The 20,708-nt window shown below is 40.5% G+C and overlaps 1 protein-coding gene across 15 annotated transcripts in view; it reads left to right on the top strand.

Annotated features, from left to right (window-relative positions):
• The window catches only part of GAS7 (growth arrest specific 7), a 111,358-nt gene extending 91,386 nt beyond the window's left edge, over positions 1-19,972 (top strand). For 14 of the 15 annotated variants that reach the window (XM_004946058.5, XM_015295213.4, XM_040649936.2 and 11 more), the window contains 5 exons: positions 2,446-2,574; positions 4,506-4,629; positions 8,283-8,362; positions 10,712-10,810; positions 11,507-19,972. In XM_004946058.5, the coding sequence (XP_004946115.1) occupies positions 2,446-2,574; positions 4,506-4,629; positions 8,283-8,362; positions 10,712-10,810; positions 11,507-11,620 (546 nt within the window). In that variant the 3' untranslated portion in view covers positions 11,621-19,972. Of the gene's footprint in view, positions 1-2,445; positions 2,575-4,505; positions 4,630-5,461; positions 5,604-8,282; positions 8,363-10,711; positions 10,811-11,506 lie in introns of those variants that run through there. The other variant, XR_001469271.4, reaches the window with a different exon arrangement.
• The last annotated feature ends 736 nt before the right edge of the window (positions 19,973-20,708 follow it).

The raw sequence follows: 20,708 nt of genomic DNA, 5'->3' as shown, positions 1-20,708 counted from the left end.
AAAAAAAAATTCTTAGAAGTAGTAATTGCATTTCTCATTGATAAAATCCATCAGTGCTGGCACAATGCAGGGCACACCAAGAGTAATCAAAAGTAAACTTGACAATGAATATACTTACAATGCTGTTACATGAGAAGGGATAGCAAATACATTGGAGATGGTGACAGTGCTCTTGGGGCGTTCAGAAAGTGGGTATTATTGCATTAGTGATGCGTGTAGAGACTGGAATGGCAACTGTAGATAGATGCACACAGGTGCATATATCCTTCATGAAGGCTGTCACGGGATTGAAACACTTCTCCAGATGATTATCTCTCATTGAGCTCCAGGAGGTGAGTTCTGCTCTAGAAGAGAAGATGTGCATGTACCATAGTAAGTAATGGGGGACTGGTCTGGTTATGGTAGTATTTTACCAGCCATTCTGGAAATAGTGCTGATGGAGCAGATAATTGCTGTCACTGAAAAGTCTTCTCTAATGTCCAGCACACAAAAATGGAGAAAGTTGACTCGCTTGCATTTTGACCCTCTTGATGATGCATTTCCCATTGTTTTGGGGATCTCAAAATTTTCCAATCTCATTATTAAATGCATGTAATAAATACCTTAACTTTCTGTTGGTCAAGGACAATTACCACTGAAATTTCTCTTGTTTTATTTCTCTGGCTCTAGAGATTTTTTTGAGGGTTTTTGCAGCATTGTCTGCTTGGATCAGATGAGTCAGGTTTCTGTCTTTCTTTCCAAGGCTGATTGACTCATCTTGGATTGTTTGTTCAGGTTAGCTCATTTATTGATGGAGGGATCTGAAGGGCTCTCTGGCTGTTCAGCTAATTCAAACTCAGTTGCATGCAGACATCTCTATCAGTTATAATACATTGCCTCTTCAGTTGCTATTGAAGCCATGCAGAACTTCTCTCTGTGACAGTTCTTATTTTCACTGAGCAGTGGAAATGCTTCTGGCACAGATATACATTTCTACCTCAGGTATTGAACTTGTACAGGCGTGCTGGACCACAAAGCTGCAAACAGCTCCTTATTAGCTTGTCTGGGGTCATCATGACCAGAGGGTCATAAAAATATTGTCTGAAGTTTTCTAGCCCAAATTCCCATTGAGAGCAAGATTATCACCCACAGTGGATCAAGTCACCTACATCTTTGTCTGGCAAAATCTTGAGTATCTTTTAAGGATAGAAATTTCACAACCTCTCTGTTTAACCTGTACCAATTTTCCACTACCAGTCTCGTGATACTTTTTAAAAACTATATTCTGTCTGAACCTTCCAAAGACAGAATTTGTGACCATTATCTGTTGTGATATTGCCTGGCCTACGAAGAAGAATTTGGCTCCCTGACTTTCAAGTAATTGTAGGCAATATTAGATCACCTTGGTGCTACTCTCCAGCTGCCTTATCAATGTCAGCTTTATTAACTTCTCTAGGAAGTGCCATGGGGCCTAGGCTATCTCTGTAGCATCTCTCTGTCAAAAGGCTGTATTGAACTCGAGTGAAATGTCTTTCTCCATTAAAATAGTTGTACAGGAAAGCAAAAAATGCTTGGTTTTAGGGACTATTTAATATTGCTCCACTGTGGGCCATGAAAGGTGACTGAGGACCAAACTCAACTGCATAAGCAGAACCCAGCATCTGCACTGGAAGGACAATAGAAAAAAAGTACTGGGTTGCTTCTGGGAGGGTGAAATGACTTCATCCCTTCGGAGTGCATTTCCAATCAATCAAGACCATATATATATGAGAAAATTACAGAGCAATGGGATACAGACTCTGTCAGAATTAAGTATTACTGACTGTAACATCTGGACTGTAAGAGGTAAGTACCTGTACTTGCAGTCACGTGTGCTCGCAGTGGGTCTTTCCTGAGTCCATTTCACAGTGGTTTTCTTACCATTATTTGAAGGGGCTCAGCTAACTGCTCAAGACTTCTCTTTTGGCTCCCTTATATCTAGCAGAAATAAATAAATAAAATGAGCCATTAATGGATCCCTTTTGTCAGTACATACAGACACATAACCTCGGTGTGCTGGGTCACTTCATTGCAGTCAGGGTTAGTGACTTTCGTTTGTGTTCTTTTGGGTGGGTAAATTGCATCAGTTAGGTCAGAATTGGAGCACTGCAATTAGTACTATAATAGTTGCATGAAGTTTGATCTTACATATAAGTGGAGAGGATTCAACAGAGAAAGAAGAAAGCAAAATGTATGCCTTTCTGCTTCCCTCAGTGAATATTCCCTTAGCAGAGCTGTCCTATGAGGAGGTGATGTAGTAGCATCACTCACAACTAACTTGGGCAAGAGAAATGTTGCAGTATAACGCTGCCTGTGTCTGCAGTGTTTGTATTGTTTACTCTTTCTTGATCATCTCTGGTCAGCAGAAAAGCCAGAAATTACTGCCTAACTCTTCATTAATACCATTTTCCCTTTTTCTTTTATCAGCTTCAGAGCGAGGTAGAGAAACCCCTGCTCAACTTCAGAGAGAACTTTAAGAAAGACATGAAGAAGTGTGATCACCATATTGCAGACTTAAGGAAGCAGCTGGCCAGCCGCTATGCAGCGGTTGAAAAGGTGGGAGTGGAGAACAAACTGGAGAATTTGAGATGCTGCTGTCTGGAACACAAAAACAACTGCCTCGTGAAAAGTTTCTGTTCTATCACAAGGAGCCACAAAGAGTTCTGCTGAGTGCTTTCTGCTATTGGTTATGCCTTACTGGGCTCCAGGTGTGGTTTGGTGCTTAGCTGAATTTTGGGATGCTGGGAGCTGCAGCCAGTGCTCCTGTGTTAATGCTGAGCTAGCTTTTTATTGCATCTGCTCTTTTCCAGTTTGGGATAACTTATTTCTGATACGTTTGATAGAAATACTCTTAGCTCATGTGTGTCCAGAAGTCAAATGTATTGCCCTCAAAGAGACACTGCATGAGAACAGCAAAGGCTCATCCACTTCAGTATCCTCTTGTACAGTGGAAGCAGATGGCCGAGAAAGTTAGCTCAAACTTGGTACAGCAGTTTGCAAACACTCTCCTAGTACCAGTTTTCTGTGTCACAGCAAACAGCAGCACCCTAGTTTCAGGTGCTGTTTTAACTTAAGTAGCCAGTAGGTAGCTGAGGTCATGATTATAGAGCTGTGCCTATGAAAAGAGCTTTCTTGTGAGTTGGGAAGTAGGCTCAGCTGCCAAGATCAGGCTGAATTGTGTTGTTCTTTGTCACGATATCTTCACTCAGCATGCTCTTGGGTATGAGCTGGAAAGGAAAACATCACACAGTTAACCCAGGAGGTTGTGTGAACTTCCATTAATGATCAGAGTGCATATGAGAAAGTTTGCTCAAGGGCAAAATTGTGGCAGGATGGACAAGATTATTAGACTGTATATATTCAGAGAAAGCACTTTTCTTTACAGTCTTCAGTAGGGGTATTGAAAAAGATGAATCAGAAGACAGTAGGAATATTGAAAAGGGTGAATCAGAAGAAGTAGACTTGAGAACATAGAGTGGTAAAGAAAAAAAAAAAAGCTATGTCTGCAGTTTGCCAGATGACACACATTGCTTCTCACCAGATTGCTTTCCTGCAGCTCCCTCTTGTGACCTGCCAAACTAAGCCTACTATCCTTAACACTGAACTGAAAAATTCAGGAAGTGCTTTGAGAGCATCTTAAGTTATTCTCAGGTGTGACGTGGGAAAACTGCAGGGTTATAACAAATCATCCAAGTTCAATTTTTGGCCCTCTAACTTGAGAAAGAACAATATGACCTATTTTGTAACAAGTGGAATAGTTGGGGCAGAACAAGTTTTCCTTATGTATTTAGGCAACTTCAGCAAATGAGAAGACAACTTGCATTGGTATTTCTGATTATTTGTTTAGACAATTTGCTGATTTGTCTGTAAAATTTAATTACACTGATAAATCAGGTCTTATAATCTTAAAGAAATTTAAGGTAATTTAAGTAATCAGTTGTAAACAGGTCTCAGGTTATTAATTTCTATGTTATGAACTGCTATTGTCACTGACTTGAATTAGTTTTTCTAAAGTAAGTCTAAAATTTCCTATTGTTAAAGTTGCTGATAAATATATATTGAAACTAGAAGGTAGTTGAACATAAATTCTGTAATGTAGTTGAAATTCTTCAACTTGTACTGAAAAAAGCATATGTAAGAGGTATCTGGTTAAGAGATTTGGAAGAGGTTTCAGATCCTTTTTGTTCCAGAAAGAGTGAGAAAGTTATAAGGAACATTACAATCTGATGATGCCTTTTGGTACAGTAAGGCAAATAGACCTGAGAGTCCAGATGATTTTGCAGTTTTGTCAGTGAAAAATTCTATATGGTGGTAGGACCCTTCCTTGAACACTATATGATGTCCTAGGAATTTGAATGCTAGTTAGAACCCAGTTTTATGCAGAATCCCTGACTTCTTACTGACACATGTATGAAAAAGTCATAGATGGCTGAAAGCAACTGGAAGCTCTTTTCATGTAAAAAAAAATGACCTTTAATTACTCCAAGGCCCGGAAAGCTTTGACAGAGAGACAGAAGGATCTGGAAATGAAAACACAGCAGCTGGAGGTGAAGCTCAGCAACAAGACAGAAGAGGAAATTAAAAAGGCAAGGCGGAAGTCTACTCAGGCAGGTGAGTACCTGCAGTTGTGAGCCAGTGGGAGGTAAGTGCAGCTAGGAGATCGTGGCATGGATAACTGGGATGTAGCTGCCCATCCATCCATCCATGTGTTTCTTGCTTTTTAACACTGCAGCAATGAAATCTAACTGAATCATAGAATGATTTGAGTTGGAAGGCACAATAAAAGGTCGTCTAGTCCAGCTGTCCTGCAGTGAACCTTGGAAGTGGAGAATTCTTTTCAAAGAAAAAATAAAGCCAGGTTTTTCTAATATGACATCAGGAAATGATTGATGATTTTGATAACTGAACTAAAAGGAGAGTGTTTTGTAGAATTGTACTTGTGTTTTGTAAAGGTGTGCTGAGATAACAATGTTTGTGAAACTTTATTAGTGGGAGTTAAAGAAATTTGTCATAGCCTGATGTGTCTTTGAAATGGAATTAGTGTCCAGTTTTAGTCAATGTAGTTAGCTTGCTTACATGCTTTAGTTTTCAGACAGAAACACTCATGTTGTGCCTTGATGTTGATCACACTGAGATAACGAGATGCCCGTCTCCTATCTGAGCCCTCAGTTTTTAAGTTCCTTAGGGTTTTCAAAATATGCTTGTAACTTACTCAGATTGTTTTTAGTTCAGCTGAAAAATCTGCCAGCGCAAGACCTATTGCCACTCATGTAGCAGGCTGGTGCTTGCCTAGAATGCAGCAGGTCTATGGTTAGGCTCTCTCAAATCAGAGATCTAAACACACAGCTCCCCAGCCACAAAGAAGTGTAAGCAAATTGTGGGGTGTTCTGGGGTAAGATTATTCTGCATCGCTCCTGTTGAAGCTGGGTTACTTTGCAACCAGGAAGGCAAGTTTTATGGGTCCAGAGGAAGAACAAGAAAGAAGGAGCCTGATTCCACCTATCAGCTAGGGCATCCAGATGGCAGCAAGGAGTCCGGGGCTTTCCTTGGTGTGATTATGGTTCTGCAAATTCACACTTTTTCAGGTATGCTCAAATACTCTACTAAAGTACTTTTTTAGTCCCTGGAGGTCTCAGAGGGGCTCACTGCAAGCTTCGTCTCTACACATCACATGTAAGTGGTGAAGGTAGCATGACCCACCCCACTGTATTATTTTTTTCTCAATTTCTGGCTGAAACGGTGCGGTTCACAGCTCAAACTAAGTGCAGTCTTAGCTTTTGTTCTTTTTCTCAGGACCACAAGTACTCGCAAGATTAAGGCCCATTGAACTGATTCTACTTACACAGTTGCTTGGGGGACAGTGTTTGAATTTTTGGCTTTTCTGAAGTTCCTGTCAAAGGCAGATACAGGTCTTTGCTCAGCTGTGGATGTCTCTTCCTTAAATTGTAGTTCCTTCCTTGGTTATTCACTAAATCACAGTTACCCACAACTGTGTGGGTGCTTGTTATGCTGCCTACCTCTCCTTGAAAGTGAACTTTCTGTCTTTTTCTGTTAACTCAGCAATTAAAATGATTTCTGTTCGAGGCATACTGAGGATACAGTAGTGTCTGTTACGTTGTAGTGAAGACAAAACTTACTTGCTGTTATTTGTGCATGCATACAGAGACTCAAATCACTTTCATGGGATCCATTAGGAACTGTCTTTCTTGAGGCTTGTAAAGCTGGCATATGCAGCACTGTTAGTAACATTACTACAAATGCATTTTAACTGAGCTTTCCGTAGTTCATCACTTCACAGTCTGTCCTGTGTTAGAGTGGTCCTTTACAGATCTAAAACTCTGAGCTTTCTCAGCCTGTCTGGATCTTGAGGAAACTAGTAAGAGTAATTTGCAGTTTGTGTATACAGACGACCATTTGAGGAGAAAAAAATACTTCATTGGTGACTTTTGGTTAATGTTGGGGCTTTTTGGTTAATGTTGTTTGTCTGTCCACCTGCAAATTCACAACCTCTTTTTTCACTTTGGTCATCAGTAATTGTTTGTAATAGTTATTTACTAATTGTTTATTGAACAAACAAGGGAGAGCTGAAGGTCAAATAGGAGTTGTAGTTTGTAGTAGTTTGCCAAGTAGTTTGGCTTCAGTCTCCCCATCATTGTACCAGACTTTGTGTCACTGTTGCAGTGCATGGAAGTGGGAGGACTTGCCTTATCCCACACGTATGGCAATGCAGCAGCCTAGCTGGAGTGCTTGGGGTGCATGCAGCGTTACTGATGTAGCTTTGAACTTTGGCCAGCTGCGAGTGGATGGTATGACTTGAGACTCTGAGATGCCCCTTAAAACTACACGCTTTCTACAATGCCACCAGTTACTGACAAGTGATGTTGCTTTTTTGCTTCCATGTCATGTGCTTTGTGACTTTCATGTTCATGGCTGTATACTGTCTCATATTCACCCAGGTAGGTTAAGAATATCCAGAGTCTGACACCTAGGGAGTCTCCTGGAGCACACAGTTTTCCTGAAAGCCTAGCCTTTAAGTCCTGAATCTCAGTGTGTTTTTTGTTTTGGTTTTGGTTTTTAATAGACTTTGCTTGCCTCCTAAATTCTGAGTCTATGCGAGATTTTTTAGATGGATTTACTTCTTTGACACTTGCTTGATCTATATAATTCTGTTCTCAATTCTTTATTCTTCCCTGGTTTGTGTATAAAAATCTTTTTGCACCTAAAAGAACGGTAAGAATTTGAACTCTAGACCAAGTCATTAGAACATTTGTGAAGACGTAACTAAGAAAGAGAGTTTATTAGCCAGAAAGCAGTAATCTCTGAGAGTGACAGATTTTCTACCCACATTACCCTCTATATCAGAGCAGAGTTCTGCAATGGAGAAAAATTGCAGTAATTGCACCTTATTGTGGTACTGCCCTGGACAAGAAAGGAAGCCTAGACTGGAATTGTGCATCTTCAGGAAAAAGAGAATATATCATAGAATCATATCGCTAAGGTTGGAAAAGACCCACAGGATCATCCGGTCCAACCATTCACCCTTCACCAATGGTTCTCACTAAACCATGTCCCTCAACACAACATCCAAACGCTCTTTGAACACCAACAGGCTCGGTGACTCCACCACCTCTCTGGGCAGCCCATTCCAGTGCCTGACCACCCTTTCAGAGAAGTAGTATTTCCTAACGTCCAGCCTGAACCTTCCCTGGCGCAGCTTGAAGCCATTCCCTCTAGTCCTAATATGACTGTGCTAGGTTCAGTTTGCTGCAAAAAAAGCTCTACTGGATCTTAGGCACCTAAAGCCTGATGCTCTTTTTTTTTTAGCCCATGTTAGAATGCAGTCTTAGCTGCAGGGTTACTATCCTATAGCTCCATAACTCATTAGTATTAATTTCCAATTTTAATTATTTTGTTTTTCTGGTACAATTTTCTGTCTATGACCAGCTTTAATTTAACTGTAGTAACTGTCTTTCACAGTTCAGGTTATTTTGTAAAATATTACTTAGTGTTCATATTTTCCTTTTAAAATTTTCTAATTCCACTTCATTGTTCCTCACCCCCAACACCTGATCTTATACTAAACATCAGTTGCATGCATTGCATTGAAATTGTTTTTATTGTGCCAAATAAATACCATGCAGCAACTGTGTTCAGCTGTGCCAGGACTGAACTTCAAAACTTTGGGATGCGTATTTGAAACAGTTTCCTTCTAAGCTTCATAATGGCCAGAGAGAACTAATGTGCTGCTGTCCTGAACTTTTCAGGAGATGACCTGATGCGTTGTGTGGATCTTTACAATCAAGCCCAGTCCAAGTGGTTTGAGGAAATGGTGACCACCACTCTGGTATGTAGTAACTCTGTGTAGCATCTTAAGTTTACAACATTGCCAAGTTGTAATAGCTTGAAATAGTTGCAGGAAGAAGCTCTGGGAGAATTAGATGATAAATCTTCTCTGGTATATTACATTCTCAGTTCTAAGAAAATCTCACATCATTTGGAGAATGCAGATGTACTTGTTTCTTTGCAAAAGCCTCAAAACCAGTTCAGAGCTTTGTAGAGGCCAGAATGCTGGAATTTTCACCAGGAAGGATGAAGTAATGACCAAGGAGCAAATGAAAAGACACACAACATTTATACACTAAACATTAATGAATTTTTGTTTCCCATGATTTTACAATTTCTTCAGGAGTGTTGCCAGCTTAGAAGAGACAGAATTTAATTTCCTATTGCTCTACTTCTCTGAAGATCAACATAGCTCACAGTGTTCACCTGAAGGGCATATACCTTCAGGTTTAGTCACTAAAATGGTAAAATACTCTTCTAGCTTTGATGTGCAGTGTTCCTTGAAATATATATACTTCAACACAAGAGCTCCTCTCTCTCATGTCATTCCTTAGAAACTTTCTAGACAATAACCAGTTATTTTCAAAATTGGGAAATAAAAAAAAATCTTTTGCTAGTACTTTTCTCACTGGACAAACACAGAGCATCAAATTCCTCGTAATAAAGAAGCAGGGTGGTACATTGCACAGCATTTAGAAGTGTGTCAGTGCAATATTTAATCTGCACTAAATTAATAAATGATAGATGCATGGAAATTCAGGGGGCGGATATCTTCCCAAAAGCAGAACAAAAGAGAAAAAATTGGTTCTTCCTCCCCATAAGGGATCTGACCCTCCTCTCACCTGCACACGTGTTTTCTCACTGGTAGGTGTTAGAAACACAGCCACATGTAATCTGCATATTTAATCTAATCATAGAATAACAGAATGCCTTACTTTGGAGGGGACCTTAAAGATCATCTTGTTCCGACCCTCCTGCCATGGACAGGGTTGCTAGCCAGCAGATCAGACTGTCCAGGACCCTGTCCAACCCAGCCTGAATGCCTCCAGAACTGGAGCACCCACAACCCCTCTGAACAGCCTGTGCTCGCACCTTTTCACCCTCTGAGAAGAAAAATAGCTTCCTAACATCTAACTTAAATCTCTCATCTCTCAGTTTAAAGCCACTGCCCCTTTTTCTCTCACTATCAGATTGTCTAAAAAGTCAGTCACCCTTCTGTTCCTGTCAAGTACTGGAAGCTCTATAAGATCTCCCTGGAGCCTTCTTTACTCCGTGCTAAACAAGTCCAACTCCCTCAACCTTTTCTCATAGGAGAGCTCCTTTTCTCAAAGGAGAGCCTTTTCTCATAGGAGAGCCCTTTGATCATTTTAGTGGCCCTCCTCTGGACCCAATCCAACAGCTCCACATCCCTCCTGTACTGGGGGCCCCAGGCCTGGATGCAGTACTGCAGATGAGGTCTCAAAAGGACAAAGTAGAGGTGGACAATCCCCTCTGTCTCCCTACTGGCCACCCCTCCTTTTATGCAGTGTTTGTTCCTGGAGAATCTAAAGCTTTGTTCCCTAGCTTTAGAGGGAAGTCATGGCCTGGAGGCTGCTCAGTAGGTTGGTTTGCGTGGAAATGCAAGCTAAGGATCATGTAAAAATATGTCTTGATATACATCAGTATAAAACCCAGAAGCAGTAGCAGAATCCAGGAGACATGCTGTCCTTCCACAGCCCTAACTGGCTCTCCTGGAGGAGAGGAAGGCACAAAAATTCAGAAGGAAAGTTAGAAACTATCTTCCTTTAGAAACTACCTCCCTTTACAACTGAAATGTTGCTGGGCTCCTCTCACTGCCAGCTGAGCTAGCTGAGTCAACTCACTCTGAGGTGGAGACTTGTCCCAGCCTACTGTCTGGTGAACAGATAAAACTGTTCTTTTAGGGGTCTGATTACACTGAAAATAGTCAGGCCCTCTGAATCATACATCCCAACACAGTCACCTGCTTCTCCATCTATTCACTGTAACTTCTGGTGCTAGCAACACAGCATGCGAAGCTTTTTGCAGGAAACAGATTCCCTCTTCCTTGCAGTATTCCTAAAGACAGTGTCTCCTATCTCTCCTTGAGTGCTCTCAGTTTTGGAAAGGTTTCAACCTTTTTTTCTGTCCTTTGGATCAGGATGAAGTGAATTCTTTTGCTTGCTGTCTCTGCTTCTTTGCAGTTTAGAGCAGTGTGCAAGCACAGAGTTCAACTCCAAAGCATGACCATGGGGTTGTGTTGCACTGATGGGCAAACTTTTGTGTATCATCCTTTCTTTGGTCATTTAAGCTTGGCTTCCAAAAAAAGTGTACTTAATTTCTTCCTCTTTAGGAGCTTGAGAGACTGGAAGTTGAAAGGGTAGAGATGATTCGGCAGCATCTCTGCCAGTATACACAGCTGCGGCATGAGACAGACATGTTCAACCAAAGTGTAAGTCTGCTCTTTGTATGTCTTTGGTCTCTGCTGCACTTCAGCTGAGCTGAATGGTCCCCATTCTGATCTGACTAACTTCCTATCAAAAGGAGATGTGAAAACTACATGTTGTCAGCTGTTAGCTTTCAGCAGTACTGTTGTGCCAGCCTGCAGTCCTTATCCTCCAACACTCCCTGATCCACTTAAATTTCATACTACTGGATCACAGTTTTTTGTTGGGGTTTTGAATTCATTTGACCAGTGTGAGCTGTTATCAGCTCTCCTTGCACCTCAAGGTCATTTACTCTTGCAAAGAAAGTTAGTAAATACACAATTTCCTGTTGGAGAAGGGAGTATATGTATTGATATTTTTTTTCATTTAAAAAGTCAATAAAACTGTCTAGTTTTCAAATATTAAAATGCAAGGGGTGTATGCTGACCTGTAATGTGTGGTTTTATTTGATGCAAGGTATAGTTTGCAGAATAGGAGTCTGAAGATGGACTGGCCAGTGCCTGGTGTAGGAAACTTGTCTGCCTGGCATGGCAAGCCTGCTTCCCATTCTGGCTGTTGTTCACCTGCTCAAGAACATGTAGTTCTCAGTTGTCTGCAAATGTCACATAGGCATGCTCATGCCTGTTCTACAGTTTAGAGCTATGACTGTCTCTGCTTGAAATGCACCCTTGACTTTTTAATTCTTGTTTTGTTCATTTCAGACAGTAGAGCTTGTGGATCAGCTGCTTCGGAAAGTGGATCCTGCCAAAGACAGGGAACTGTGGGTAAAAGAACACAAAACTGGAGATATTCGACCTGTGGACATGGAAATATAGACTGTTCTTACAGTTGTGATGAGCCCACTGAATTAACCAGGCTAATGTTTTCTTTTAGGGGTCAGAAGAGCATAGGGCAAAGGTTGTTCCACTACCAGACACCTTGTAATTTATGCCTGTATAGGCTGTCTGTTAAATTTAGTCATAAAAATGGTCCTTGTGCTAAGCCTTAAGCACCGAACATTCCAGGGTGAAGAAAATAGATCTGTGCTTCCCGCCAGAGTTTCCCAATTGCACTCAGATTCCAGAAGAAATCTACTTTCTGGTACAGAGAGAGCTCTACTCTTCAGTGACTTTTGTGCTACATCCCTTGCATGACTATCGTATATATTATGCTAGAACAACCACTCAGTGCGCTTCTGGCCGACCAGCAAGTAGGTAACCGAACACAGTGCAGGAGGCAAGGAAGTGCCGATCAAGAATCCCAGGCCTGTCACTGACTGCATTCATAACCACAGACAAGTCAATAAACTTTTCTGGCTCCCCCATCAGTTAAGCATACACATCTTGCATTAATGTTGTATGAATACATTTATTTCATATAACATAGTTTCCCACAATGGCCCTTTGGAAATACCTACAGAGAAGACTCCTGTTCTCCCTGCTTTATACTCCCTCTCAGGGATATATAAACCTATGATCATCATTTTTGTGCTAGGCCAATCTATAAAGTGTTACCATCCCTGTTATTTAACAGGAAAGATTTGGTTGTGCTGTACCTACCTCATGAGCTGTTGGAGTGCTCTCAGTGACAGAAGGAGGCTGCATAGCAAGGAATAAATGAGATGTTCTAAAGCTTTCTGCTTATGCAGGATAATTTCTCATGTTATCTTCTTAAAGACAGCCCTCTAACATTTTGTTTAGGATCTAGATTTAAATTGTTCTTTGTTGTTTTCTTCGGGTGAGTATCAGAGCCTTTAGCTATATTTATTTACCAAATTTGTGTAGAGAAATTGTGCTCTTTTTAGAGCCTGATTTTCAAAGGTGCCATGTATCTGTGATTCTGGACTGCGTCAGGTGTTGATGTAGGTGCCCAGCATTTTTTTATCAGATTCTTACTGGTTTCTCCATTCTTATCTATAGTGCGATGTACCAAAAATTCAGTGCAGCTCCTGGTACAGTGTTGTGTACTTTGGAGACTGGTTTTCAAAAGGTATTTTCTTCTCCCACTGTTTTTTCAGATTGTTGCTGTTAATCTGTTTTCCAGCTTCTCTTACTCAAGATTCTTCAAGTTCTGCAGAAAGAGGGAGGTTCTGCAGTCTCCCTCTTGCAGATCTTCAGAAGCTCTGCCTGGGTATGGTCTTGAACCAATGCCCTTGGTGGCCGTGCTTGAACAGTGGGTTTTGACCATATGATCTTTAGAGGTCCTTTCCAAACAACCATTTTGTGAGTCTGTGAGACCTTCATTCTCACCACTGTGGCCTTTCCTCATTGTGTACTGTAGTGTTAGTTGCTGTTTCCCAAACAGTGTTATTCCATTTGATCCACATTTTTGTTCCACTTTTATCTCGTTAATGTTCCTTTTTCTGCAGTATGAAACTTGTCTTTCATTTATCTACTCTTCTAGGCTTTTCTTCACAAGTCTCAAATTACTGTGCTGTGAGAAGATCACTGAGAATTAATCTTTACAAATACAAGCTGAGACGCAGAGAAGTCTTATCTGAAATACCTTTTTAATATGATTGCAAGTGACTGTTTTTCTGGCTCATCATTTCAAACTTGCATTTTCCTGTTGTTCCTTTTTTTCTTTCCCCACCATTTCTTTACTAGTACAGATTCAGAAATTATTTACCTGAGTTATTCCCATCTTGCAAATGTCTCTTCAGCTCCTTTCTCTGCTGTGTCACTAGCTTTATAAACCTTTGCACATCAGCGGGTGCAGTGTTGTGACTGATGCATGCTTAGGATCATTGTTCCTGGTGTTACTGATTGTTAGAGCTGACACTTCTTACACTGCACTTTCGTTACGCAGTTCAGAATTTGCAGCTGTAATTTTATTCTTGGTGTTGGAAGCACCCAGCATGCTGATACTTGAAACATGGTTTGCCTAGGTATTGCTCAGTCCTTGAGCTCAGTGAGACTACGCACTCTTCCCTCGCCTTCTGTTCTGCTTGAATGGGGAGGTTTTGTGCTAATTTGTCTTTTCCAGTCTTCCTTTTCATTTACACTCTGTCCTCAGTATGATTCTTACTGGCATACTTATGTGTACTGCTGTCTCTTCCATGTACTTCGGAGGGCAGGTATTTTTGGTTTGTTTTTTGTTTTCTTTAAACGACAAATGCATGGTGAGCTTTCAAAACTTCAATGACCAAAATTTAGTGATGTACTTAAGAGCTGTATCTAAGGTTGACCCCTGTATTCTAAGCCATATTGCACATTTGAATGAGCAACCTTGATGACCTGTCACCACAAGCATGGTTTGATTACAAAAACAAGCTAGTTGTGCACTTTATATGGTATTCTCCTTATTAAATATATGAAATACTCTGTTAGCAATAACAGTTTATTTTTTCCTCACTTTTTTCCCACATATTTTTATCATTTTACCTGTTTGGGGCGTGAAATGCTGTCCATTAGCACAGGTTTTGCTCAGGACTGAAATTTATTTTCGTTCCTCTTCTAAGGCATTCTTAAGCTGCTCTCAATTCTCAGTTGAATTTTCTGATGACTTGGGGTTTATTGGTTTTGTTTGTTTTTAATTATATTATTTCTAGACAGTTTTCCTACTTGTAATTTTGATCCATTTGAAATGTTGCAGGAAAGCATCAGCTGCACAGAATGATAATTTTGGTGGACGCTGTATCTTTTTTCTTCCAAAACACAAGGAGAGCCCTTTCACCTAGCTGCTGCTTGCCTTTACTATGCTCAGCAAATTCTCACTTGGAACTACTTGGCAATGCGTGAAATGCTTCCTTTACAATAAGACTTAATAATAATTTTCTAGCTGGTGAAAGTATTAGGAGTGTTTTGCTATTGCTTGTAAATAGTTTCCATCTTATTTCCTGGGAATGATACACCTTTGTGGTACCACAGTGCAGAAAGTGGGATCTGTGATTCTTTCCCCATTGCACTTTCTGACTGATGGATCTTGGACAACATGAGGCATTACAAATCAGAGAGTGCTGGAGACCTGGTGTTTCTGAATGGACTGCATCTTTAAAGCTGGTAATGGTGTTTTTGTTCCTAAGAGGTGACTCTGGGAATTTCAGCACTTCTTTATTCATCTTCCAATAAATTGCAAAAAAAGCAGTCGTACCCAGTCTTTACTTCTCCAGACCAAGATCAAGCTTCATGTTATGCTGCAGCGTGCATGGGAAAGCACACGGATGTTTCAGTGTAACTGACCAACAGGAACAGCAAAATAGGACTCTTGCCTCCATAGGTCCTGAGCCCAGGTGTGATCTCGTTCTTTTTTCTGGCAGGCGAGTGCACACATCATACAAGTTTTTACTGTTTGAGTCACTGCAAATAATACACTTTTTTGTGGTTTGGTGTGGCTGTCTTGCATCTTCACATGGCTCCTTGGTCACAGAGTAGAAAATGGGCTTTTGATCAGCATTGATAATTCTTACCTAAAGAAGTACAGTTCATGGGAATTTGCATCTGACTCTCATCTTGTAGGCCATCTTGCCGTGGTGTTTTTTGAAGCTGCCTGAGTTTCAGAGCCCTGGCCCTCCTGTGCAGCTCCCTCTCTACCCAAGTGGTGTAGTGATGTTCTGGTCTCATGCTGCCAAGCCTCTGGTTTCCCAGTGATCGATTTCTGCTTCAACCAGAGCTTTTAAGCTCTTGTCTGAGCTAGAGGGCTTCATGAACTCCTGTGGCTTTGAGCCCTTTGAGTGCTCTCAGTCAAAACAGACGAAGTTTTATGCAACTGTAACCTCAGCTTCCTAACAGAATGCTGACATTTTATTCATCATTTGTTCCAGCCTGCCTGTATGCTCTATTTTCTGGCTTAAGGCACCGTTAACTCAATAGGAAGCCCCTTTTGTATTTCCTTGAAGTATTCTTTCACGCTTTTTTTCCTAACAGTATTAGTTCTGGATCCAATGCTGCTGGCAGATTTCTGTTTGAATTAATGAACTGAAAGCGATGACCTATTTGCCACGTGAGCCAAGTTCACTCTGTCACTGGCAGCATTCCAATTGCTTTCATAAAGCAAGATCCAAAAAGGCCTAATTCTCAAATTTCCAACCTGCTGCAGATTCTCTAATGTCCATAACCCACGTCTGCCAGTTGCATTTGTATGTTGATCCTGGTGACTCTCATCCAACTTAGGATGTTCCATGATTCTGTGGAATTCTGTTGAAAGACTGCAGTTGTTCTCTTGTAGGAAATCTGTTATTTGATACCAAGATCTTCAGAGATGGTTTTATTTTATTTTTTTAGATGATGAAAGATGGTAACAACATTGCAAGGCATGGGAATCCTGCTTATGTTCTCAGAATACTTCTTCCCTTATGCAGCCCTGCCTGAGCTACTGTGTAGTAGCTGTGTTCCCTCCATGTTGAAGTTACAGTACATATCAAAGTTGTTTTTCCTTTCACATGTAACAGGTAGCATGCAAACTTGTTCCCTGCTTTTCTTTGCACTTTATGCACCTTGAGTTTTGTGTTGCAGAGTTAACTGTTAATTGCAACCTTGTAGTGACAGCAAGTATAGCTATCTTGGGATGGTGAATTGCATGCAAATCACCTTTTTATTTTTTTGTCCTAACTGGAGTTTTCTATAAAGCATTCATGGGAAGCATTTACAGTATGCTGGTGAAAGTCCTAACTGCCCAGACATTCTCAAAATGTCTTTGCACTTGTATCTTTTTTACATCATCCTTCAAATACTTGCTGGAAATGATCTTCTACAGTCTTTATGTAGAAATGTCCACTCTTCTTTTGACCTTCTGTTTGGAAGTGCTGAGCACTCAGAGGTTTCTAGGAGGTGAAGAGAGTGTGCATGGGTAATAACAGAGACTTTGAAAATCAGGCCACTGATTAGAAATGCACAAACTTTTTCTTTTTTTTTTTCCTTAGTCTTTCAGTACATATACAAGGAAATACTGAGAAATGAGATTCTCCAATACTTAATCTATATAGCTGTTGTATGCTGTTCTCAGCAGCTCTGTGAGTGATACTGTAGGCTGGGGTTGGAGCACAGCTCTAGAGCACAGGCTGACAGCTCTCCTGTTGCAGTCCCAATGATCGAAATCCCAAATTAAGTGAAAAAAAGGCTCTGACCATCTATTTCTTTAATCGCACACAGACAGAAAAAGAGCATTGCTTACCCAGGTGGATCCTTCACAATGAAGCACCTTAGAAATCCCAACCAGCACCTTTAAGGCACCCCTGGAGTGAGTAGATGAGACTTCGCGTGATCAGTTGTTTGCTTTATTCTGAACAGAAAAAAAGCCAACTATTTGCTATTTTGTAATAGCCAGCATATTATTTTGCACTAGTATAGCCTGCTGGGCATGTTCCTAGAGGTGAGGTTCGGACTTTGTTGTCATGAAAGAGCAGTGTGGTGTTCCCTGATCACTGAGCTTTCTGGATCATCTTAGGCTTTTTGCTATCCAGCATGTGTTGATACAGGAGAAGGAAGTCCGAGAGGTGGTGGTTACCAAAGCGTTGCTGTGAATAATTCTTGCTATTTGGGCATTCCTCCTGAACTCATATAGCGATCAAGAGGAGCTCTCTGGTGTCCTTCAGTGCATGGTGGAGGCATCTGACAGTTCACAGAGGAGCCTGCTGGTCTCACTTAACCAGGTGGACAACAGTCACAGACAAATTGCATTGTACGTGGAAGCTAGTAAAATATTGAGCTGCCCCGGTGAAATCTGAGCTGCTCAACTAGGCACTCATCTCCCTCAGAGCCTTCCTTGCTGCAGTAACAGGCTCCTCTCTCTGAATTTTGTTTAGTGTCCAAAAGTCAGTAACGTTCCCTTGTGCCTGTTCCTTGGCCAGCACCTGGTTGTGCCTGCAGGAAACCGGTAGGTGGCAACACCACACTGATGACCGAGGAATGTTTTTTGGATTTGGCAATAGCATCGTGTGCTGTGCCACTGCATTGAACGGGCTGTAAAACAGGCTGCATCAAGCCTGGTGTGCCAGTGTTCTCCAGTAATTTGGAACGTTCAGTCTTTCTGTTGCACAATGGCAGTGTCATCTTTCACATCAGCAAGTCCTTGTCTTTTCCTGAGAAGAATGGTTGTTTTTAAATAATATCCATTACTTTATCTAATGGTAGATGTTATTCACATAAGAGTGCATCAGTCAGTTCTTACTTCTTCATTGTTACTGTACCCACCGCTCCATCACTGAGATACAGCGCTTTCCAAGATGTTCACAGAACATCTCTTTAATGTTCTGCCTGAACTTCATGCTTTTGGATATTTTCTGAGAGTAGGGAGTGCTTGTTTTTTGTTGGCTTGTTTTGGTTTCTGTTCGGATTGTTCCTCCAAGCCACTGGGTTTGGAAGTGCAGTTACTCTTTTTTGTTTTGGCCACAGCGTCTTTTCTGGATATTTTTTCTGAAGGGACCAACCCATAGCACAATTTGACTTAAATTTCTAATCTCATGTTCCTGAAAGTAGAAACCTTTTGTGCCTAATGAAACATCTGATTCTAACAATTGCACATGGATAAAACCTTCTAGAGACCAATATAAATCATGTCTTATAATAATAGCATAATAATTACAGAAAAAAATGTATATAATTTTGAAATATTCAAATTTAATTCCCTCAACTTACATTAAGTTGAATTGTTCCAGGTGTGTCGTACAAGACAAACTCAGTGGATGTTCAAAACAAAAGCTTTTCAGCTGCTGTATTCAGGTTCAGGAGTGCACAAGACCTTCATTTTTGGTATATGCGATCTTTCAAGGCTACTGATCTCACAAATAACTGAGCAATGGCTTCTATCACAACCCTACCAAAATTCATCCAGTAGTTCCCCTTGAAGTGCCTATTTAAACTATACCTGCTACAACCATATAGAATACACAGATTCAACCTACGAATTTTCAGAACTCAGGAGCAGCCAGTACACACCGAGCCGTGCAGGATTCCCAGCCCTCCTTCTTTGTTCTGTACTGTGCACTCTTTTTAGGGTATCTGCATACCCACAGACCTGCCTTGATCTCACTAATCAATTGCAGTCCAACATAGGCATCATAAATTCTTAGTGCTGAAAATGGAGTAGAAAATGTTAAGCCATATTAAACTTAGACGTAACTGCTTTGAAGGACAATTACTGACTTAATTTGCTGATACATCCTTCAGTATGGGGGTCTCAGTAGAATAAGAATTGTGCATAAAAATAGTTGAGTACGTGGCATTTGGGATTTAACTAGTGCTGTTTTGTAAAAACAAACCGTAACTCTTCTTTAAAGCAGTTACTTAAAACAATTTTGTCTGGTACTGGAAGTCTATAAAGCTGAATGATTTCAGGGATCGCCTATCTGCACAACATGACAATTTTAGTCATTCAAATTTGGAAATGCTCAATGTGAAATCCCACGTTCCTTTGGATATTTTTTGATGTGGTGATAGAGATTTTCAAAATAGTATAAGGAATTTTGATATCCATTTACCACTGTGTTACTGCACTATGGCAGAAACACGCTTTACGGACAGCAACATCTATCCATTTTGGAAAAAGCAGGCAGTAGTACTGGGCAAATCTTTTGTTCTCCTAAATTTCCTCTGGCAGCACAAGACAAGGAAAGGAAAATTCTACCAAAAGTTTTGCAGACATTCCAGCAGCAGGGATTCAGAGGTAGGCCAGGTCATTACTCATACAGTTAAACAGTTTTCTACTAAAATAAGGTTGCCTATTTGGTCTTTTTTGCGTAATTTGCTAAATACTAAAAAATTTCTAAACTTTTAGAAAAGTTGTCTTTTGACAGTACTAATGACTTCTTTTTGAAGACGTTTAACCAGTATTTTATAACTTTCCATAAATTCTGGCTGACAAGGCCCCTTAAAATAGTTTATGTATCATGCAGCCTCTATCTGGGTAATTAGTAAATCTTGGGTCACTGTGCAAATTATAGGATGGGTTTTGTTCCATAAAGGTGCATGATGGAATCACCAAACTGAAGGATTTGAATGCAGGAAAGATTTAAGGGGCAGATCTTCAGCTTGGGTGAACTGCCAGAGTTTGGTGGAAGATACTTGATGTCAGTTATGGATCTTGTCCTTCAGTGTTGAAGGCATTTCCTCTACATATTTTCTGTCTTTCTGTAAAACTATTTCATATGGTTAAACTGTATTTTGCTATGTTGTTCTGCAAGTTTATATGCACCACAGTGCTCATCTCATCTCCTGTAAAATAAACTGTACAGAGAAATATTGAGCATGGAATTGTCTTTACTAGAGTGTTTTTTCTTCTACCAAAGTCACACACCTTTTGAATGGAGTGATATCAAAGTACATTCAGGGTGCCATATGCACATTTACTGCTTTGTTAATGCTAGTATGATGAAGCTTGAATTCACACATCAGTAGGGTGTAGTCTGTTTGTCCATATCCTTTTCAGACCTTTGCATGATATTCAGATGAGTACAGTTGATAACATTTCATTTTTATTATGAAACCAGTTTTAAAACCACTGGTAGTTAAGTAGGTTTGATTCTTAAATAGGTAAACTAACCAATCACTGTGAAAAAATAGACATGACTTACATGCTCTGTAGGTCTTGTACACCCAGTCCTTTATCTGCAGGTTCCACATGTGCCTTGAAGCTTAGTTGAAGAGAAAACACTGTTGTCAAATGTTAATAAATTCTTATGTCTCCAATGTCTAATACTGCTGGAGACCTCAAAACAGAAGAAGGAGGTGTCAGCAGCTCTGCAGAACATGAGCATGCTTTCCCAGCAACACAGCAGCCTTGGAAGTAAAGGCATTATCTACACATCTCTCTACACATCTCTCCTCAGTGGTGCTTTCTCCTAAGATCTCTTCCAGTGTTGAACTCATGTGAAAAGTTATTTTCTTCACCCACCTGCAGAATGCTGCCCTGCGGCTATATGATATGCTTGTGAAAGGAATGCAGGAATTGCTAGTGAAGGAAATTTCTTAATGGATGTGGAAAGTAGTT

The sequence above is a fragment of the Gallus gallus genome, chromosome 18 (genome assembly GCF_016699485.2).
Source record: "Gallus gallus isolate bGalGal1 chromosome 18, bGalGal1.mat.broiler.GRCg7b, whole genome shotgun sequence".
Taxonomy (NCBI): domain Eukaryota; kingdom Metazoa; phylum Chordata; class Aves; order Galliformes; family Phasianidae; genus Gallus; species Gallus gallus.
Note: the sequence above shows the minus strand (reverse complement) of the source record. Positions and strands in the feature narration are given on the sequence as shown.